The sequence below is a fragment of the Heteronotia binoei genome, chromosome 21 (assembly GCF_032191835.1).
Source record: "Heteronotia binoei isolate CCM8104 ecotype False Entrance Well chromosome 21, APGP_CSIRO_Hbin_v1, whole genome shotgun sequence".
Taxonomy (NCBI): Eukaryota; Metazoa; Chordata; class Lepidosauria; order Squamata; family Gekkonidae; genus Heteronotia; species Heteronotia binoei.
In genome coordinates, this window is record NC_083243.1 from 96,705,240 (window position 1) to 96,727,011 (window position 21,772).

Here is a 21,772-nt window from a genome sequence, read left to right on the forward strand (position 1 = left end):
AATCAAGATCTGTGGCGGGAAGTTTAACTGACGAGGATTGGACCTGGCTAGACTGAGGGTTGTTCCAGGGTATGTATATAATCGGGACCCTGCCCGCGTTGCCTTGCCTTGTGATGTACTTGCTAATAAAGCATGTTGCCTTCAACACGTCTTGTCACTCAATACATTACAGTGGCGACAAAGGTGGGATGCTAGCCAGGTAACTCCCAAAGCGAGACTTCGCTGACCTGACCGGAGATGAGGAAGGCACACATTCGAGGGAGATGGAAGCGCCCGCCGCCACCATGGCTAACCCAAGTGGGACGACGGGCGACCTTGCAGAGTTCGACCCCGCCAACCCTGATAGGTGGGAGATCTACACGGAGCGGGTCGACTGCTACCTACGAGCGAACATGATTACAGATGACAGCCGTAAGAGAGACATGCTCCTGAGTGTCTGCGGGAAGGCCACATTCGAGATCGCAAAGGGTCTCTCGGCCCTCGCGAAGATCATGGAGAAAATGTACGAGGAGATAGTCAGACTCCTGACCGGGCACTTCTTGCCCCAGCCTTCCATCATCACCCACCAATTCCTCTTCCACAAGAGGGATCAAGGGGCAGGAGAGACAGCCGCTGTCTACCTGGCTGCCCTCCGCCAAATCGCAGGGAACTGCAGCTTCGACAAGCTGGATGAAGCCCTGAGGGATTGCTTCGTCTGGGGCCTCTGAGACGAACAACTGCAGCAAAAGCTCTTCGCAAAGGAAGAGTTCACCCTCCAACTCGCCTTCAACGAAGCCACCGTGTTTGAGAGAGCAACCAAAGCTTACAACAACCCGCGAGTGGAAGCCATCCACCAGGAGGAGATGGCACCGGGCAACCCAGAGGAGGAGGAGGCAAACCAGCTAAGTCGCCAACCAGGAATGGGGCTGAGAGCGCCCACTCGGCCACGAGCGACAGAGAGACCAGCCAACACCAAGTGCGCCAGCTGCGGGACTTCTAAAAAAACTCTATACAGATTTTGGGTTGGGCCACTGTAAGGGTAGAGTTTAAGAACTTTAAGGGCAAGCTGGACATTCTCGTGGTCAAACGCCAGCTCACCACATTACTGGGGCTGGCCTGGTTTTGACCGCTGGGTATTCAAATAGTGGGGGTTCAGCAGATGCGAATGCAAAATTTCGAGCACGTGTGCTGGGAATTCCTGGAAGTGTTTGATGGGTCCCTGGGGTGCTACAAGGGGCCTCCCATCACCTTACCCCTCGATCCCCACGTGAGACCGATAAGGCTGAAGGCCAGGCAAGTTCCATTCGCTCTTAAACCAAAAATAAAAGCGGAGCTGGACTGCCTCACAACCCAGGGAGTGCTAGAACCGGTATCCTATGCTGCATGGGAAACACCCATAGTCACTCCAGTGAAGCTGAATGGAGATGTGCGCATATGCGCTGATTACAAGTGCACAATAAATAAGGCACTTCAGGACAACCCATACCCCGTTCCGGTAGTCAGCCACATACTGGCAGCCCTAGCAGGCTTTAAGGTTTTTTGGAAACTGGACTTGGCCCAGGCGTACCAGCAACTCCCGGTGGACGCTGAGACAGCAGAAGCCCAGACCATTGTGACTCACAGGGGAGCTTTTCGGGTGCGGTGGTTGCAATTTGGGGTTAGTGTGGCTCCACGGATTTTTCAGAGCATAATGGATTCTCTTCTCAAAGGGATCCCCGGAGTGCAACTGTTTTTTGATGACGTTTTGATCGCCGCCCTGGACGCTGAGGATTTCAGCAGCCATCTGTGTGAGGTACTCCACCATTTCCAGGTGGCGGGACTTAAAGTAAAGCGGGAGAAGTGTTCCCTCGGGGTGTCGAGGGTAGAGTTCTTGGGGTTTGCAGTCGACGCCGCGGGAATCCACCCGATGGCCGACAAGACCAGGGCTATTGTCCACGCCCCAGCCCCCACGTGCAAGATGGAGTTACAAAGTTTCTTGGGATTATTAAATTTCTATCATTCATTTTTGCCCAACAAAGCAGCCATCGCAGAACCCCTTCATAGCCTCCTCGATAAAAACGCCCCGTGGGTCTGGGAAAAGAAGCAGGCCACTGCTTTTCAGGCAGTCAAGGACCTCCTAGTTTCCAATGATGTGCTCCACCATTTTGACGAATCCTTACCAGTGATTCTGGCTTGCGATGCTGCCCCATACGGGGTGGGCGCCATTCTGGGGCACCAACTCCCGGATGGGAGGGAGGTTCCTGTGGCCGCGGAGTGCAACTATGCCCAGATAGACAAGGAGGCCTTGGCAATAGTGGTGGGTGTGCATAAATTCAACGACTAACTATATGGTAGGCGTTTCACGATCGCCATGGACCATAAACCACTACTGGGCCTCCTCACCCCAGACCACCAGACACCACAAATTCTGTCACAACGCGTCCTGCGGTGGAACCAGTTCCTCAACTCATACACATACGCCCTGGTCCACCGCCCCGGCAAAGCTATGGGACACGCGGACGCCCTCAGCTGCCTGCTGTTGCCCTCTATGGACCAGGATCCTGCCCCTGTCCACCAAGTGATGCTTATAGAGATTCTACCAGAGAGGCCTCTCTACGCCGCTGAGGTAGCTAGGGCCACGGGTAGAAACCGCATCCTCGCACGCGTTTTAGACTGGGTGGGAAGGGGGTGGCCCACGAGCAAACTGGACGCAGAATTGAGGGCATTCACATCATGCAGAGAAGAACTGTCCATGCACAAGGGGTGCCTTCTCTGGGGTAGCAGGGTGGTGGTCCCCCCCCCCCCCATGAAGGCCCTGGCACGTAGCTATGTATGGTAGCTGGGGATGGATGAGGAGATAGAAGGGTGAGTTCGAAGGTGCCAACCCTGCCAAGAGTCCCGACCAGATCTGCCCAGTGCCCCTGTCCACAGCTGGAAGTCCTGGTTACACCTAGACTTTGTGGGGCCATACCAGGGCCAAATATTCTTTATCTTAGTCGATACATACACCAAGTGGTTGGAAGTGATTCCTGTAGCTTCAACCTCCACCGTGGCGGCGGTCAGAGCCTTGTGAAGGGTCTTTTGCACTCATGGGATTCCCGAGACACTCGTCACGGACAATGGGACCGCTTTCACCTCCCAGGAATTCCAGGAGTTCTTGAATTGGTACCTCATCCAGCACATTCGGTCTGCCCCTTTCCATCCAGCCACCAACGGCCAAGCAGAGCGCATGGTGCACACAACTAAAGAGGCCCTGGGTCGCATTGTACAGGGAGATTGGGATCACCACCTGGCAACCTTCCTATTTGATAACAGAATCACCCCCAACCCCGTCACCGGGTTAAGCCCTGCCGAGTTACTAATGGGGAGGAAGTTGATCACGAGGCTAGACAGGTTGCATCCTGAATGGGTGATGGACCTCCACAGTTCCCCTGAAACCAGGGAAGCCGCTAGGGGATTCTTTCCAGGGGATCCAGTATACACAAAGAACTTTGCAAGCGGGCCGGAGTTGTTAGCCGCCCGGGTGCTGCGGGTCACCGAGTCCCGCTCCTACGAAGTCTGGTCGGAGGGGGGCCAGATCCTAAGGAGGCATATTGACCAGCTGTGCCATTGCACATTGCCTGAAGAACCGACAGCGATCGGGGGAGTGGGAAGCGGGGGAGTACTAACAGCAACACCCCCGAAGCTGCCCAGCCTATGCCGGCCGTACCGACTATGCGGGTGGAAGAGCACCACAGCGGAGGGAGCACCCCCCCCCAGAGAAGAGATTCGGGAACAGCAACAGGCGACGGACAGCCCTTTTCCAGCGTTACCCCACCACAAGGAACCAGCTGCCCCGCCAGCCACGGCGGCCGCTCCAACTCCCAAAATAACTCCAAGGAGGTTGACCCAGGAACGCAGGGTGCCAGTCTACTTGAAAGACTTTGTGTCTTGAACTAGGGGGGGAGAAGTGTTGTGTCTTGCATTTCAGTCCTGAAATTACAACACAGCGGACGCTACGGAGGTGACCAGTGGAAGTCCACTGGTCCCCGGATGTAGCTCCGCAAATACGCTCCGCCAATCAAGATCTGTGGCAGGAAGTTTAACTGGCCAGGATTGGACCTGGCCAGACTGAAGGTTGTTCCGGGATATGTATATAATCAGGACCCGGCCCACGTTGCCTTGCCTTGTGATGCACTCGCTAATAAAGCATGTTGCCTTCAACACGTCTTGTCACTCAGTACATTACACTTTCCCTCCCCTCCCCCCAGCTAATCCTTTCTGCATCAAGGCTACCACACCTCCATGAGGACAGGATGTTGTATATTGAACTAGCATTGCTTTGGTGCCAACAGGAAAAAGTAGGATGTTTACATCATCTGGGCTCTGAGAATGGTGAGAAAGGGGGGCATTGTCCTGAGAGACTGCAACACCACAGCACACCAACCACTACATACACAACTCAACTGGAATGAACTCAAATGACACACTTTACAAATTAATGTCCAAGTTGGCCAACAATGGATTTGCCTTTGAGGTTTGCCTTATTGATTCACTGTCTTGCAACAAAGTGCTGTTCAATCCTGAGTGAAACCAAAGACAGAATTTTATATAACCAAAAAATTGTTCCGATTTCTCTTGCCTTTACTTTTAAACGCCTTGCTGTTTGAATTCCCTCCCATTTCAGGGTTGAATGAGCTCCATGTATTTCTCCAGAACATCTCAATAATCAACAACCCTGTCTGAATATGTTATTCTGACTATAACAATATCTACCAAACAACTATACTGAGATATCTTCCTGAGTCACTAGCACCTGTCTTGTTGGTCTGTCTGTGTGAGTGAGTGAAGATGCAGGTAGCATGTAAATGGGATGGAATATGGGAAGGGGATAGCACAGGCTGTGTTTAGGTGGGCTCCCTCCGTGCCATTGTGCCTCCTTCAAAATGTTTCTCTGTTGCCTGTTTCTCTGTCCTAGAGCAAGCATTCAAAGTTGTCTTCCCTGTGGTTTTGGAAATGGAAAACAAAGCACAGTTGTAGCCTGTCCTTTCACTCACTACACCTGCTATTTACACTCTCCAAGGGAACTGTTGATTTCACCTAGGAGACCCATACCTGTCCCCTGTAAATGGAAGCAGCTGTCACGTCACCTGCTCAACACACCTTTTTTTTTTTTGCAAAACAAATGAATTAGTACCAGCTCCTTCCTCCTCCTTGACTTTTCACCAATGTTTCCTCTAAGCTGCAGAGTCTTGTGAGCAAAAATTCTACTTTGTGAGCTACTGGTATTAAAGTTGTGAGCTACTGGATAAATTATTGTGCTCTGGGTTCATCCTTCCTGAGCTAAGATAAAAATGTGTGAGCTGGAGGTTAAAAATCTGTGAGCTAGCTCATGCTAACTAAATTAAGAGGAAACACTGCTTTTCACCTATTGTGCAAAACCTCATTTTAAGCTCAGCATAGGTGAGTGGTGAGAATCTCCTGGGGTTGTTAATTGGACTGGCGGGGGAGGGGGCAGAATCCTCTATTCAGTATCTACAAGACTTTCTGGACAGATATAAGGCTGTCTTTTTGCAGTTTCATCATAAAACAGACTTCCTGGTGGAAAGATTCAGAATTCCTGGAACATCTCTCCACACACACACACCACCCCCACCCTGCCTGCTCCCCAATGTGTTAACGCCATTGGTATCAGAGAGAGCAGACTGGCTGGCTGCCTGCCTAGCCACCCACCTCATTGTCCCAGCTTTAAGAAGCCTACCTTTCGCCACATTCGCCAGTGAATGGCCCCAAGGGGAGGAAGGGAGAGGAGGGGACAACATGGCAAAGGCCTTTCCCTCCACAATAGCAGGATGTAAACAAGAGCTCTCTGTGCGAGAGATCAGGGCGTCAGTCCAGACAGCAAAGGAAATCCACTGAGTCCCAGCCCGGCTAGTACCTTGTTTTGGTGGTTCTCCCTGGAGGGCTCCGCGGGACATTCCACGACCGGTGCCACCACATCTGCCTTAGATACAGGCAGGTGCTCTTCAGAGCACCTCGGGATCCTCCTCCTTCTTCCTTCCCCTGTAGTTGGGCTGTGGAGTCATCCCAAGGACAAGACCTCGCCAGCTGCCTGCCATCAGATCTGCGGCGGGGCAGTGGCTTTGTTCACGCTTTCCTCCCGGTTCCTCTTTTTATGTGCTTCCTGAAAGGGTAGCTAAGAGTGCCGCTGATCGCTGCCCCACGCTGTGTTAAACACACACAACTCCAACCCTGTGCCGTCCTGTACCAAATGAGTCTCTGCTTGCAAAGCTCAAAGAACCAGCCAGCTGCAGAAGCCTCGGCTCTCACAGGAGCGAATGGGAACATGTCCCGCCGTCCAACCCCCTGCGATGGAGGAAACTTTCCCTCCGCGGCAGAAGAAGCACCTCGCTCCGAGTCCTCCAGCAGAGGGAACCCCATTCGTTCACAGCCAGCTCAGTAGTGGGAGGAGGAGGCCAGCTAGAGATGTTAGAGGGGCTTGGTCAGAGACAGGCAGTCGAAAACAACAACATGGGGCCAGAAACAATGACCTCCCCCTCGGTTGAGGAACAGATCAAGGAAGCATCCCTTTGCACGTCCTGGAATTGGCATGGCAACATGGCATTTTGATGTATTAACGACTCTCTTCTCCCCCCACCTTAGCAACCATACAAGGTAGGCCTCTATTGGTGCCATTTTATGTATGAGGAAACTGAGGTCAAAGATGGCATCTTGTAAGGTTGGCCCATGGCAGAAATCCGACTGACTCCCAAGGGAGTCTCACAGATCAGAACACAACATCCCACATTAGTTCTCACCAGGGCAGATAGATGTAATGCAAAACAGAGGTTTGCATACTAAGCTACAGCTGTTTAATCTACCAGGATGGCATGTATTTTCAATGTTTGTTATTTCGCCCCCTCTTGGGGGGAAAATCAGTGAGTGCTAGATGTATACATAAAGGTTTAAAAATCCCTTCAGAATATTTCGACTTCCTCAGATATACCAAAGTATGTAACTGAAGGGGGGGTGTTATGGTGGGGGAGGGATTTTTCAAAAATGGCAGATCTAAATAACATTTTCTGAATATATTTTGTGAAGCAGACAAGACATAACAGAAAAAGTAGTGTAATACTTTATTGAGAGCTATTAAAATGTCACAAATTAGCAAACAAATCTTTCATGTTCCTCATATCTCTTCTTAAATTTAAATCCTGCCCCAGTGTCCAGCACTTCCCAAGCATGTCATGGAAAAATCACAAGTCACAGGGCTCTGTGACTTCAGGGCCCTAGGAGGAACCGAAAGTATTAAGACCAGTCAGTGGGACTACAAATAAAGTCTAAAAGTAGAAAGTGGGGAGGAAAACTAACCACTTCAGCATGATATCATTTGAGTGACAGATAGTTCTTCCTTCTCTTGGATTCCAGCACCAATATGAACAGGAAAAGGTAGCTAATTTCAGTCCTGTATTCTGGCAACTCCACAATGACACACACACAAATTCTCTATTTTACAATTTAGGATTTGTGCAGTCCCTAACTTACATAAGAAAACCCATGCACATGAGGTGATGATGGGCCAGTCTTTAAAGACTAGCCAATCCTTACTCTCATATTTCGCAGGAAAGAAGATGGTGGGTATATTTAGCACTTAGTCATTTTATTGTCTGGGCTCTTAGAACTAAAATTTATAATCTGTCAAAATCTCCAGAAAATTCTATTTTTAAAAACAACAATAACCCAACAATCACAATAACCCTAAAGATGATTCTCTGCGTGCCATTCAATCACAGATCTCATCTAGTTAAACACAGTTTGGAATACAAACAAAGCCAGTAACTTCACTCAGCTGAGCTATTTTATTACCTTGGAAAAAGCAAAAGGGCAACTAGAATGATTAAAGGTTTGGAACACTTTCCCTATGAAGAAAGGTTAAAATGCTTGGGGCTCTTTAGCTTGGAGAACCATCGACTGTGGGGTGACATGATAGAGGTTTACAAGATTATGCATGGGATGGAGAAAGTAGAGAAAGAAGTACTTTTCTCCATTTCTCACAATACAAGAACTTGTGGGCATTCAATGAAATTGCTGAACAGTCAGGTTAAAATGGATAGAAGGAAGTACTTCTTCACCCAAAGGGTGATTAACATGTGGAATTCACTGCCGCAGGAGGTGGTGGCGGCCACAAGCATGGGTTAGATAAAAATATGGAGCAGAGGTCCATCAGAGGCTATTAGCTATTTTGGCCACTGTGTGACACAGCATGTTGGACTGGATGGGCCATTGGCCTGATCCAACATGGCTTCTCTTATGTTCTTAAGGGAAGCAGTGGGGCCCTTGGATGACCATGGGGTAAAAGGATTACTGAAGGAGGATGGGGAAATGGCTGAGAAGCTGAATGCATTTTTTGCCTCCGTCTTCACCGTGGAAGATGAGAAGTGTTTGCCCGCCCCAGAACCACTAATATTGGAAGGGGTGTTGAAAGACCTGAGTCAGATTGAGGTGACAAAAGAGGAGGTCCTACAACTAATAGACAAATTAAAAACTAATAAGTCACCGGGTCCGGATGGCATACATCCGAGAGTTCTGAAAGAACTCAAAGTTGAACTTGTGGATCTTCTAACAAAAATCTGTAATCTTTCATTGAAATCTGCCTCTGTTCCTGAGGACTGGAAGGTAGCAAATGTCACCCCCATCTTTAAAAAGGGTTCCAGAGGAGATCCGGGAAATTACAGGCCAGTCAGTCTGACTTCAATACCGGGAAAGTTGGTAGAAAGCATTATCAAGGACAGAATGAGTAGGCACATTGATGAACACGGGTTATTGAGGAAGACTCAGCATGGGTTCTGTAAGGGAAGATCTTGCCTCACTAACCTGTTACATTTCTTTGAGGGGGTAAACAAACTTGTGGACAAAGGAGACCCGATAGATGTTGTTTACCTTGACTTCCAGAAAGCTTTTGATAAAGTTCCTCATCAAAGGCTCCTTAGAAAGCTTGAGAGTCATGGAGTAAAAGGAGAGGTCCTCTTGTGGATCAAAAACTGGCTGAGTAATAGGAAGCAGAGAGTGAGTATAAATGGGCAGTCTTCGCAGTGGAGGACGGTAAGCAGTGGGGTGCCACAGGGCTCGGTACTGGGTCCCATGCTCTTTAACTTGTTCATAAATGATTTAGAGTTGGGAGTGAGCAGTGAAGTGGCCAAATTTGCGGATGACACTAAATTGTTCAGGGTGGTGAGAACCAGAGAGGATTGTGAGGAACTCCAAAGGGATCTGTTGAGGCTGGGTGAGTGGGCGTCAACGTGGCAGATGCGGTTCAATGTGGCCAAGTGCAAAGTAATGCACATTGGGGCCAAGAATCCCAGCTACAAATACAAGTTGATGGGGTGTGAACTCGCAGAGACTGACCAAGAGAGAGATCTTGGGGTCGTGGTAGATAATTCACTGAAAATGTCAAGGCAGTGTGCGTTTGCAATAAAAAAGGCCAACGCCATGCTGGGAATTATTAGGAAGGGAATTGAAAACAAATCAGCCAGTATCATAATGCCCATGTATAAATCGATGGTGCGGTCTCATTTGGAGTACTGTGTGCAGTTCTGGTCGCCGCACCTCAAAAAGGATATTATAGCATTGGAGAAAGTTCAGAAAAGGGCAACTAGAATGATTAAAGGGCTGGAACACCTTCCCTATGAAGAAAGGTTGAAACGCTTAGGGCTCTTTAGCTTGGAGAAACGTCGACTGAGGGGTGACATGATAGAGGTTTACAAGATAATGCATGGGATGGAGAAAGTAGAGAAAGAAGTGCTTTTCTCCCTTTCTCACAATACGAGAACTCGTGGGCATTCGATGAAATTGCTGAGCAGACAGGTTAAAACGGATAAAAGGAAGTACTTCTTCACCCAAAGGGTGATTAACATGTGGAATTCACTGCCACAGGAGGTGGTGGCGGCCACAAGCATGGCCACCTTCAAGAGGGGGTTAGATAAAAATATGGAGCAGAGGACCATCAGTGGCTATTAGCCACAGTGTGTGTGTGTGTGTGTGTGTGTGTGTGTGTGTGTATATATATATATATATATATATATATATATATATATATATATATATATATATATAGTTATTATAAAACCTGTAATGAAACATATCTACTGCTTTTCTTTAGTATACTATATTGTTGTGGGATTAGAGTCTGATTATTTTGTGTTCCAGAGGTGCAAAGCTGAGATGTCCATAGAATCATAGAGTTGGGACTCCTAGGATCATCTAGTCCAATCCTCTGCACATAGCAGGAAACTCACAAATACTTTCCCCTAAATTCACAGGATCAGCATTGCTGTCAGATGACCATTTAGCCTCTGTTTAAAAACCTCCAAGGAAGGAGAGTCTACCACCTTCTGAGGAAGCCTTTTCCACTGAGGAAACACTCCAGTTCTTCCTGATGTTGAGCTGGAAACTCTTCTGATTTAATTTCAACCCATTGGTTCTGGTCCAACTTTCTGGGGCAACAGAAAACAATTCCGCACCATCCTCTATATGACTTCCCTTCAAGTACTTGAAGATGGTGATCATATCACCTCTCAGATGCCTCCTCTCCAGGCTAAACATACCCAGCTCCTTCAACCTTTCTTCATAGGACTTAGTCTCCAGACCCCTCACCATTGTTGTCACCCTCCTCTGGACCTGTTCCAGCTTGTCTATATCCTTTTTAAAATGTGGTGCCCAAAGCTGAACATAATACTTACCAGAGCAGAGTAAAGCAATATCATCACTTCATAAGATCTGGACACTATACTCCTGTTAATACAACCCAAAATTGCATTTGCCTGTTTAGCTACCGCATCACACAGTTGACTCATGTTCAGCATATGGTCCACTAAGACCTCTAGACCCTTTTTGCACAGATTACTGCCAAGACAAGTCTCCCTCATCCTACCACTATGCATTGTATTTTTCCTACCTAATTGCAGAACTTTACATTTATCCCTGTTAAAATTCTTTTTGTATTGTTTTAGCCCAGTTTTCCAGTTAAGATTATGCTGTATCCTGTTTCTTCTACTGTGTTAGCAACTCCTCCCAATTTAGTATCATCTGCAAATGTAATAAGCATTCCCTCTATTCCTTCAACCAATCATTTATAAAAAGGTTGAACAAAACAGGCCCCAGGATGGATCCTTGAGGCACTCCACTTGTCACTCCTCTCCAAGAGGATGAGGAACTATTCACAAGCACGCTTTGGGTGCAATCTGTCAGGTGGGTGCAATCCACCTAACAGTAACAGGATCCAAACCACATTTTACCAACTATACTAAACCAAGGACAGTATATAGAACCTTATCAAAAGCCTTACTGAAATCAAGATAAACTATGTCTACAGCCAGGCCCATAGCCAGGATTTGGGAAGTTGGGAGCCTCAAATATATTATTTCTAAAGGGATAGGGACAATGGGATGAAAATAATCCCACTATAGACTACATCCTTACTCTATCACTAACAAGCTTGGTATTCAGTCAGCTCTCCCAGATCCAAAACTGGTAATTGCTCTTCTTTAACTGTTGTTTTTAACCCTCTGCTTAACATTCCATCAACTCTCATCTCATTGGTATTGAGCCAGATATCCCTTCCTGAGTTAGCTAAACAATATAAACAGGTAAACATATTTAACCCTATAATGACTGAACTTTAGACATTGCCTAGACATGCAATATAAATACTCAGAATTTCAAAAATTCCTTCCATCTCAGTGCTCACCCTTCCATTCCATTCCTTCCCTGCCCTCTGCCTCCTCCCTCCCTCTCCCCAGCCACTCAAATAGCACACTGGAGAGGTGTTTGAGGCAGCCTCTGGTGTAATTCCCTTCCCTTCCTAAGTCCCTTCACAGTCTTGTTGCCACTGCTGCCTCCTCCTCCCTCCCTCCTCCCCCTCTGATCCACCACTGAAATTACGCACTGGGGGGCAGCTGAGGCAGCCTCTGGCACAATTCCCTTCCCTTCCCATTGTCACTGCTGCTGCCTCCTCCTCCTTCCTCCCTCCCTCCCTCCCATTCAAATTGCACACCTGAGGGGTGGCTGAGGCAGCCTCTGGCCTCCAGCACAATTTCCTTCCCTTCTCGTTGCTGTTGCTGCCGCCTCCTCCTCCTTCCCTTCCCACCACTCCTATCGCATACCAGAGGGGAGGCTGAGACAGTCTCTGGCGTAATTTAAAGGGCCCACCGATCAGCTGATTGGCAGGGCCTTTAAATGGCACTGAAGGCTGGCAACTGCTTCTACTGCCCCTCCTGTGTGTGATTGGAATCTCGGGTGTCAGGGGGCAAGTCGGGGGGCCAGATAGGGCTGGAAAGGTGGGGGGCCTCACAAATAAGTAAGCCCTGTGAGGCCTCCTCATGGCTACGGGCCTGTCTACAGCATTCCTCTGATCCAGCAAGGTAGTAACTTTCTCAAAAAAAGAGATCAGGTTAGTCTGGCATGAGATGTTCTTGAGAAACTCATGCTGGCTCTTAGTAATCACAACCATCCTCTCTAAATGTTCCAGGACTGACTTTTTATGATTTGTTCTAAAACATTTCCAGGTATAGACATCAAACTGACAGGTTGGTAGTTACCTGGATCCTCCTTTCCCCCCTAGGATCTTGCTGATCCTAGGGAGGCTGTGGAAATCTTGAACTAGTGCCTGGGGGCAGTTTTGGAATGGATATAAAGTGAAGCATAATCCCTGCTTTAGGCGTCCTTGCCTTCTGAGAGGCAGCCAAAGACAGAGCCTTTTCCATCATGGCACCGAACCTCTAAAATTATCTCTCCAGAGAAAGACTCATCTGCCCCTTCTGTTGCCATTTTCTGCCAGTGGGCAAAGAATTTTGTTTTGTTTGGTATTCTCTTAGTGATCTCATTCCCGACCACTGCTTTAATTGTTGGTTTTATGTTAATGTATGTATATTTATATTTTCATTTTATAAAGATGTGGGGGGTTGTTGGTTTTAAAAATGTGGTTTTATCATGAATGTTGTTGGTTTTTAATTTGCTGGTTGCCTTGGTAGCTGTTATGAGGACAAAAAGGCAGGGTCTAAAATTGGTAAAACAAATGAAAGATTAATGAGATGAGGGCTAAATAGGAATTTTCAAGCTATGGCAGTGATGCTCACTCTGTGGTTTGAGTCAAGCCACATTCACACATACCATTAACAAAAAGAGCCATTTCATTTTCAGTAAATTAGCATATACCTGTTCTAATACAGCTCCAATTACTTATGAAAAAAATTGTAGAACCTGGTTTCCTATAATTACCTGTTTGTCACAGCAGGAAATTATATCAAATAATCCCATATATAATAAATCATTTATTTTCAGTTGGCCTTGCTAGTTTTCTTATAATACATTTTTAAAACTGCATTGTTATCACTGTAAATAGTATTTTATTTAAATTTTTGTAAACAATCTGTGTTGAATACTTATAAAAATATTGTAAATTTTTTTAAAGTATTAATTTTAAAAGAGCCACATTTACTTCCATCCCTGCAATGAGGATTGTGGCTCAAGAAGACTTGATGTTTACTTGTTCCTCCAGCAGCACCTGTTTCAGTTTGGGAACTACCTGCCAGCCAGAAGTCCCACCAAGTAAGGGACTTGCCCACTTTCCTGAAACTTGGGGCATGTACCACAGTGGAGAACAATACTAAGAAGAGACACAGACCCAAATACAGTTCACTGAATATCATTGAATTATGATGTGTTTAATATGTAGGACAGTTAAATACATTCCACAAAACCTGACAGGTGCAATCAAGTTACAACAATATCAGTGGGAGGTTGTACTTTGAAAGTGCAGAAAACCAAGTACAATCAAAAGTCGCAAGATGGTATTCAAATTGTATGTTTTAGTGAGCTTCAAATTATGGTGCTTAAAATCATTTGAAATGCTTTCAATTTGAAGCATTTTAAGGAATGCGTTACACTCTGGAAAAGAACATGCATAGCTTACAGGTAAAGTAAACTGATTACAACTGCGGCTAAATAAACAACAGCATTCAGGACATGGTTTCCCACTGCTACAAACTATGCTTGTCCACTTCAGATGGTTTCAGGACACTCTCAGATAAATGGCTGGGCTAGCAGGGGGTATCCATTTTTAAGCATTAAAGTACTTATGGTACATTTCCTGCTACGCATCTAATTGGCTCCAAATTAAGGGATCATGTACTGTGCTTCAGCACAGTCACCTTCCTGACACTTGACATGACTTAGTGGAACAAATGGAGACCAGTATGAATTAGAGACGAGCACAAACCGAACCACAAATTGTGATTAGTGCTAAAAACGGCTGATTTGTGGTTTGTTCTGAACTGGTTCATCTGATCCTGCCAAACACAAACCGGCCTTTTTCTTGGCGTGTCGTTTGGTTCATGTGCTTCATTTTTCCAGACAGCCTGGTGCCAGCATGAATTACTAGCCCCCCCCCCCGTGCTTCTGGTCAGTTTCCGGTGAAACTGATTAGATACCATAGCTCCACTCTCCCTGACCCCCTGCACTTCTGGTTAATTTCCAGTGAAACTGACAAGAAGCAGCAGCTCTGCTTTCCCCAGCCCACTGCCCTTTGGTCAGTTTCCAGTGAAACTAACTAGAAGCAGCAGCTCTGCTCTCCCTGGGCCTCTATGCTTCTGGTCACTTTCCAGTTAAACTGGCTAAACATGGCAGTTCTGCTTTCCCTGCCCCTGCATTTCTGGTCAGTTTCCAATGAAACTGACTAGACACTGCAGCTCTGCTTTCCCCAGCACCCTGTGGCATCTAGTCAGTGTCACTGGAAACTGAACAGAAGCACAGGGGGCTGGGGAGAGCAGAACTGCTGCTTCTGTTTAGTTTTCAAGCTTCTTGGGGGACCAGAACTTTCTTTCCCCAGCTTCACATACTCCTAGAGCAGTTTACTGGAGGCACTTGCTTTTGGGGGGGGGTTGTAGCTTGCTCCCCAAAAAATCCAATTCACGCCAAACTTGGTGAGCAGGTAGAGGAGAGTTTGCTGAAGAGTTTGCCACAAGTTTGGTGCTTCTAGCCCACTCGGGCTATTCTACACCTTCCTGAACTGAATGAACTATGAAGCATTCAGGAAACTGAAAAAAAACCATGAAATGAACTGAACCACTGAATTAGGTAACCCAACAAACCACAATTTTCACGTTCCATGCCCATCCTTATGAACTATGCAAGCTGTACAGTGCATGCTGTGGGTATCCCAAGAGATAAAACAACTGAGTTTTTCAGGAGCACTTCCTGTGTTGCTATTATGGGCTATAACACTGAACATATGGAATGCAGAAAGATGTCCTATAGATACATCTTGCAGTGATTTACTGTACTTAACACTGGAAATGTACATTATCACTGGTTCATGGGTTTTAAGGTGTAGTCCTGCAAACCTACCATAACAGGCGGCTTTTCTGCCTGTTTTTTTCCATCGGTTACATCTCCATACTACTTTGGTTTATCCCCAGATTTCTGCATCAATTTTTCTACTGTTAGTTTTCACTCTGACCCCCCTAACGGTTTTCAATTTCTTTTGAGAGCACTTTTACCCTAATCATTTTCTTGAAGCCAATTTTGAATCACCTTTTTCCTCATATACAATGTTTTTGTTGGTTTTCTTTGTTCTGCCCATTCTCATGCACCTCCAGGCCATTTTTCAATTACTGGATTGTCATCATCATTGAACCACTCCCTCTCTTCTTCCCAGCTCCAAAGACATGTGCTTTCATTTTTTTTAAGTGGCACTAAAATATTGATATACTGCTGTGATGATATGTTGATTTTATTGATTTTATTTGATTTGTAGCCCACCCTTCCTGCAGAGCAGACTTAGGGTGGGTACCATCAGAAAATTATACAATCAATATTTAAAAACAAGCTGAAATTGTAATAAAACAGCTAAAAATAGTCTAGACTTAAAACCCAGCTGTAGCAAAATCTACCTCGACAGGGGTGACCTATTGATCCAGGTCTATCAGATTCCAGAACTTTGAGATGTAAGGCGGGGAGGCCTAATAACATAGGGTTGCCAAGTCCAATTCAAGAAATATCTGGGGACTTTGGGGGTGGAGCCAAAAACAAGGGTGTGACAAGCATAATTGAACTTCAAGGGAGTTCTGGCCATCACATTTAAAGAGACTGCACATCTTTTTCAATGCCTTCCTTCCTTAGGAAATAATGAAGGATAGGGGCACCTTCTTTTGGGGTTCATAGAATTGGACCCCCAGGTCCAATCTTTTTGAAACTTGGGAGGTATTTTGGGGAGAGGTACTAGATGCCATACTGAAAATTTGGTGCCTCTATCTCAAAAAACAGCCCCCCCCAGAACCCCCGATACCCGCGGATCAATTTCCCATCATTCCCTATGGGAATCGTTCATGGAAGTGCATGATGGTTGTGGGGGCGGAGCTTCCCCTGCTGGCCAGCTGGCTGGGGGAGGGGGGAAGCCTGTAAAACCGGGAGATCCCCCTCTGGGACCTGGGGATTGGGAAGCCTATAATAACAGGTGATGCCTGTTGCCTCAACTGAAGGCCTAGCGGAAGAGTTCTGTTTTACAAGCCCTGTGGAACTGAAGCAAGTCCCACAGGGCCTGGATCTCTAAAGGGAGCTCATTCCACCAAGTAGGGGCCAGGGCTGAGAAGGTCCTAGCCCTTGTCAAGGCAAGTCAGATGTCCCTGGGGTCCAGGACCACCAGGAGGTATGGTTCACTGACTTTAAGGACCCATGGGGTTCATACGGGGAGAGGCTGTCCCGAAGGTATGCTGGCTCCTGGCCTTATAGGGCTTTTAAGGTAAGTACCAGCACCTTGAACCAGCTCCAGTACTCAATAGGCAGCCAGTGTAGTTCATGTAGCACAGGATGGATCTGTGCATGTACAGGCAACCATGTCACCACCCATGCAGCTACATTCTGCATCAGCTGGAGTTTCCAGAGCAGGGCCAAGTGCAGCCCCACATAAAGAGAGTTACAATAATCCAACCTTGAAATGACCACCATGAGGTGGCAGCCACCATTGGCTGAAGGCTGCTGGATGGTCCATAGGGGATGGAGGCCCAGTTGCATGCTCGGTGGCAGGAGTAGGCCCCCGATGTGTGGAATAAACTGTGAAGAATGCCCCACATAAGGCAAAACACAGCTGCTGCATGGGAGGGGGTGCAAATCTGGTGGTGGCACTAGCCACCAGCAGACCCCAGCAGAGGAACGTCTGCGCCCCCCGCCCCATGTGCAGCCATCTGGGATAGCATCCCAGAATTGCAGGCTGAGTGGAGAAGCATGCAACCTTGGCTTGGAATCCCAAGATGGCATGAATGCAGCTGCAGTGGCTCCCAACTTAACAGTGAGATGGCCAATGAAGTGATGGGGTTCTGCTTGACTGCTGCAGACAAGGTTGTTTCACAGTGCTGAAGCCACAACAGGAGTGGCTCCACTCACCCACTCCCCCCCAGCAGCCTCCTGTTCCCTGCCTTGCACCAGTTGCTCATGGGGTGGGTAAGAGCCATGGATAGGCCAGTTCTGTCCCCTGGGCCTTATGTTTGACAACCCTGGTTAAAAGTGTCTGACTACAACCTGAGTTGAAATCCCTTGTTTACATTATAGGGAGGCCAATCACTCTCCCAGGGCTGTTATCAGGATAAATAGGAGAGAGCCACATCTACCACCCTGAGATCCTTGGATCAAAAATAATGATAGATAAAAAGGCATCTTGTAGAAAACATTGCCGTTCCCAGCTGTCATGATGTACATTTTATTTTCATGCCACCTTTCCACCCAATTGAGGTCTTCAAGGTGCGAACATTAAAATCATTTAACATTTGAGCAATTAAAATGCATTAAAATTGTAAAATAATTAAGTTAAAATACACAAATAAACAACACCAGAAGGAGGGCCAGTAACATTATTAGGAGGCCAGACAAAACAAAAAAGTCTTCACCTTCTGGCAAAAGACACTGATAGAGGGAGACAAAGAAATCACCTTGGTGACAGTGTTCCAAAGTTTTGGTGCCATGACCATGAAGTCTCTTTCTCAGGTTGCCACCCATCTAGCTTCAAATGGGGGAGCAACCGAAGCAGGGCCTCTGAAGATGACAGAAGTGTACAGGTAGTTTCATAAGGGAGTAGGCAGTCCTTCAGGTATGTTGGTCCCAAATTACAGAGGGCTTTAAAGGGTCAATACTTTCACCTTGAATTGAGCCCTGCAGCAAACTGGAAGCCAGTGCATATGTAACAAGACTGGAATGACATGATCCCTAATGACACACTCTAGTCAACACAACTCTCTAGCAGCAGCATTCTGTATCATTCTTCAATGGCAGTTTCCATACAGTCTTCAATGGCAGTTTCCATACAGTCTTCAATGGCAGCCCCACGAACAGCACATTTCAGTAATCTAATCTAGATCTACATCCTGACTAATGATGCTTCCTCAGAAAATTGGCCCCAGACTAGTCCAGCATTTATTTCTAGTTGCAGAGAGCTGATCTTAACTGCGTGCTTTCAGTGAGATTCTAGCTGAGTTGGCTTCTATGGGGTTTGTAAACAGACTAAAGACTAGGTCAGTTGACATAGAACCAATGAGTATATATTTTAGAAAGCCCCCTGTTCTTTTCCCAAAACAACCAGTGTGCTCAAGAAACCAACCCTTCCCAATTGACATAGCACTGAACAGCCACCAGTGGTTAAAATTGTAGCAGAACTGTTCCTTCCTTCGTTATGCATCTCCAAATGCTATGTGCAGGAAGCAGTAGCCACCATCTGGGAGGGGAGGACAGAGACATATGCAGCCTGGAAAAGAAGAGCAGATTTCTAAGCAAAGACCAATTGACTGAATGAAGAGGTGGGATTGGCAGGAAGAGAGCACAGCAGAGATGTGCACCATGTGTTGGTGCCTGCGGGCTGTTCAATCCCTTGGGCAAAATTCCAGCCAAAGGAAGGAGGAAGCATTAGCAAGTGAAACCATCTGCCAGGGTGGAAGATGAAAAACATGGGGGCGACTACCTTAAACTGATCAGGAGCCTAAACTAACTCAAAGAGGAGAGGATCCCCATGTGTGCAGGGCTAGAGACACAAACACACATTTTAGAAGACTACTAAAGCCTGATGTACTTCTAGTGAGAAGCTGTTTTTTTTTTCCCAAGGGTGAACTGAGCCTTAGGTTAAATGTGACACCATCTGAGGAAAAGTACTCACCCCTGGGACTTTGTGTAGCATCTCATATACAGGGCTGGACTACCCACTAGGCAAATTAGGCCATTGCCTAGGGCGCTGATAGTCCAAGGGCACAGAATCAGATCATATGGTGTCCCCCACCCCCACGTGCCTCTTGGAGTCTCCAAGAGGTGCCAGTACTGGGGTTTTCTTCCTGCTTTTACACCCTGGACTCCATTCTATCCTATGAGCCCATAGGAAAGAATGGAGAGATCGGTCCACGGCCGCAGCGCAACGCTAGAGAAAGGGTTTTATACTTTAAACCCCTTCTCTGGGGTTGCACTGCAGAGGTGGCCTGATCTCTCCATTCTGTCCTATGGATATGTGCGTTGGTGTTTGTGTGTGTGTGAGTCTGGGGAGAGAGGCACAAGTAGTTAGCCTTGCCTAGGGTGTCAAACAGTCTAGGTCTGGCCCTCTCATACAAAGCTGACAAGTTTAGAAGAGACACTGAACAAATGCAGGGTCCCCCAAGAAAGTGCTTTTGCCACATCAACCTTATGTTTAAATCTGGCCTTAACCTGTTCAGTTCGGAGGAGGCAGCAGAAGTCACTACTTTACTGGACACTGAGATTGCCTGGTACAACCAAGAGTGCCAGATTCTGGCTCCTCCCTGTGAGCATGGATGTCTATGTGGATACTTGGCTCTGATTCCCCAGATTACCTTGTCTCATGACCTGATGGTGCTCCCTGAGAGCAATGGCCAGTCATTACTCGCTAGGTGTTATGAATCTTTCAGAATCTACAGCAAGTGCTTGACTGGAACTCTGAGCATGTGAACTTTTCTGTTTAAAACTCCTGCTTTTTGTGACACATCTCAAATCTGTGTGGGGATCACCAGTGGAACTAGTTTTGAAAAAAAACCCCAAAAGTGGTGTCCAAGTTGGATGGAAAAATAAGCTTATTCATGAAGCTCTGGCCTGTGAGCGCTTTTTTGCTTGAAGAGAAGCTGTAACACTGGCTCCTGTCAAAGCAAGCACAGATTGGTGGAAACAAATGGGAATTTGATTATGCTACTCTGTAAAGCCTGATTAACATGATTAAAAGGTCTGGCAGACAAGATGCAAAAGGAAGGCCCTGCCGGAAAGAGCAGTTTATCAACTCGCTACCCATAAAGTATCCATCCCATCTGCACATGGCTTTCCACCAGGGAGCTGCTGATGTGCTCTTGCATCTCATTTCTTAGAACACGAACACAATGGCAGCAGCATTCTGGACTTCACAGTTGTCAATGTGGTACGTGGCAAGACCACTGAGAATTCATGCAGCGGGACAACAGGGGCAGGCATCTCACAGCAGGAACCCCACATCCTGGCCACACAAGTGCCTGTCTGTTCAGTGGAGCTGCACCTGTTTGGTATGCAAGTGTTTGGTATAGATAGGAGATACTGTGCCAGTTCCAGAGAAGAAGAAACATGAAGTATGAGATACTGATTAGAGAAAAGAGAAATTAGGAGGTGGGAATAGATAAGATCCAAAATGAGTAGAGAAGCAGACCAGCCCTTGTAGAGATTCCTGTAAATACAGTACAGCAGGCAAGTTGCAAGTGGATGTATCTTGGGGGCAGAGCTATGCTAAAAAAGAGAGAAATGCACTATACTATAGTTGGATTCTGCCAGTCTACATATATATGTAGATATCAGTTTCCATTCATGATGGGAAGTGGCAAAACACTGTGCAGGGAACAAGAGCCTGCCCTACTGATTCCTGGTCATCCTCTTCAGTGTCCCATTGTGCTGGGATCTCATCAGGGATTGCAATTTGCACTCATGCTTTGCTATAATTTCAGACTTAAGGCTTAGAAACTCAAAAAGTGAGAGTCTCCAATTGCTGAATTTTGAAGCCAGTATCTATGTCTGACAGGATTGCCAATCCCCAATTTAGGCCAGGGGATCCCCAAGTTTGGAGGCCCTCTCCCTGTTTCAGGGTTATCAGATAGTGAAGGAGAGGGAGATGTCTGCTGAGCACTCCATTATACCCTACTAGCTGGAAACCCTGAAGCGGGGGTATTTAACTACCTCTGATACAATTATAATACTGAATTCTCAGTGATCTCCAACCCTCACCTGGAGATAGGCAACAGTGGTTCCCCAGGAGGAAATGGTTGCTTTGAAGGGTGGAGTTCATGGCATTGTACCTTTCTGAGGTCCCATCCCTCTCCAAACCCCATTGTCTCCAGGCTCCATCCCTCAAATTTCCAGGAATTTCCCCAACCTGGAGTTGGCAATCTTACCTCCTTTCCAGCCAACCATCAACCTACTTTGATCTGACCCTCTGACTTCAGCTTTCTATCTCCTCCCCCTCCTTAAAGCCTCTACCTTGGAAAAGGACAGTCTTTCTCTGCAGTGAGGACCAAAGCAGCTTACCTCATTCTCCTCTCCCCCTTTTGATCTGCACAACAATCCTGTGAGGTAGATTAGGTTGAAAGTCTGTGACTTCTGAAATCATAGTGTGGAGCAAAGCAGGAAGGAAGCGACCTCAGCTGGGTATAATGATATAGAGTCCAGCCTGCAAAGCAGCCATTTTCTCCAGGGGAGCTGATCTCTGCCATCTGGAGAGCAGTTGTAATTCTGAGTGATCTCCAGCCCTCACCTAGAGAGTGGCAACAGTGGTTCCCCAGGAGGAAAT

At 46.9% G+C, this 21,772-nt stretch overlaps 1 protein-coding gene across 2 annotated transcripts in view; it reads right to left on the reverse strand.

Annotated features, from left to right (window-relative positions):
• The window catches only part of DGKZ (diacylglycerol kinase zeta), a 202,235-nt gene that overhangs the window by 161,423 nt on the left and 19,040 nt on the right, over positions 1 to 21,772 (reverse strand). Inside the window, exon 1 of one of the 2 annotated variants that reach the window (XM_060261190.1) lies at positions 5,876 to 6,133. The exons of the other annotated variant lie outside the window; for it this stretch is intronic. Coding sequence (XP_060117173.1) covers positions 5,876 to 5,937 — 62 coding nt within the window. The 5' untranslated portion in view covers positions 5,938 to 6,133. Of the gene's footprint in view, positions 1 to 5,875; positions 6,134 to 21,772 lie in introns of those variants that run through there. 2 annotated transcript variants of the gene reach the window in all.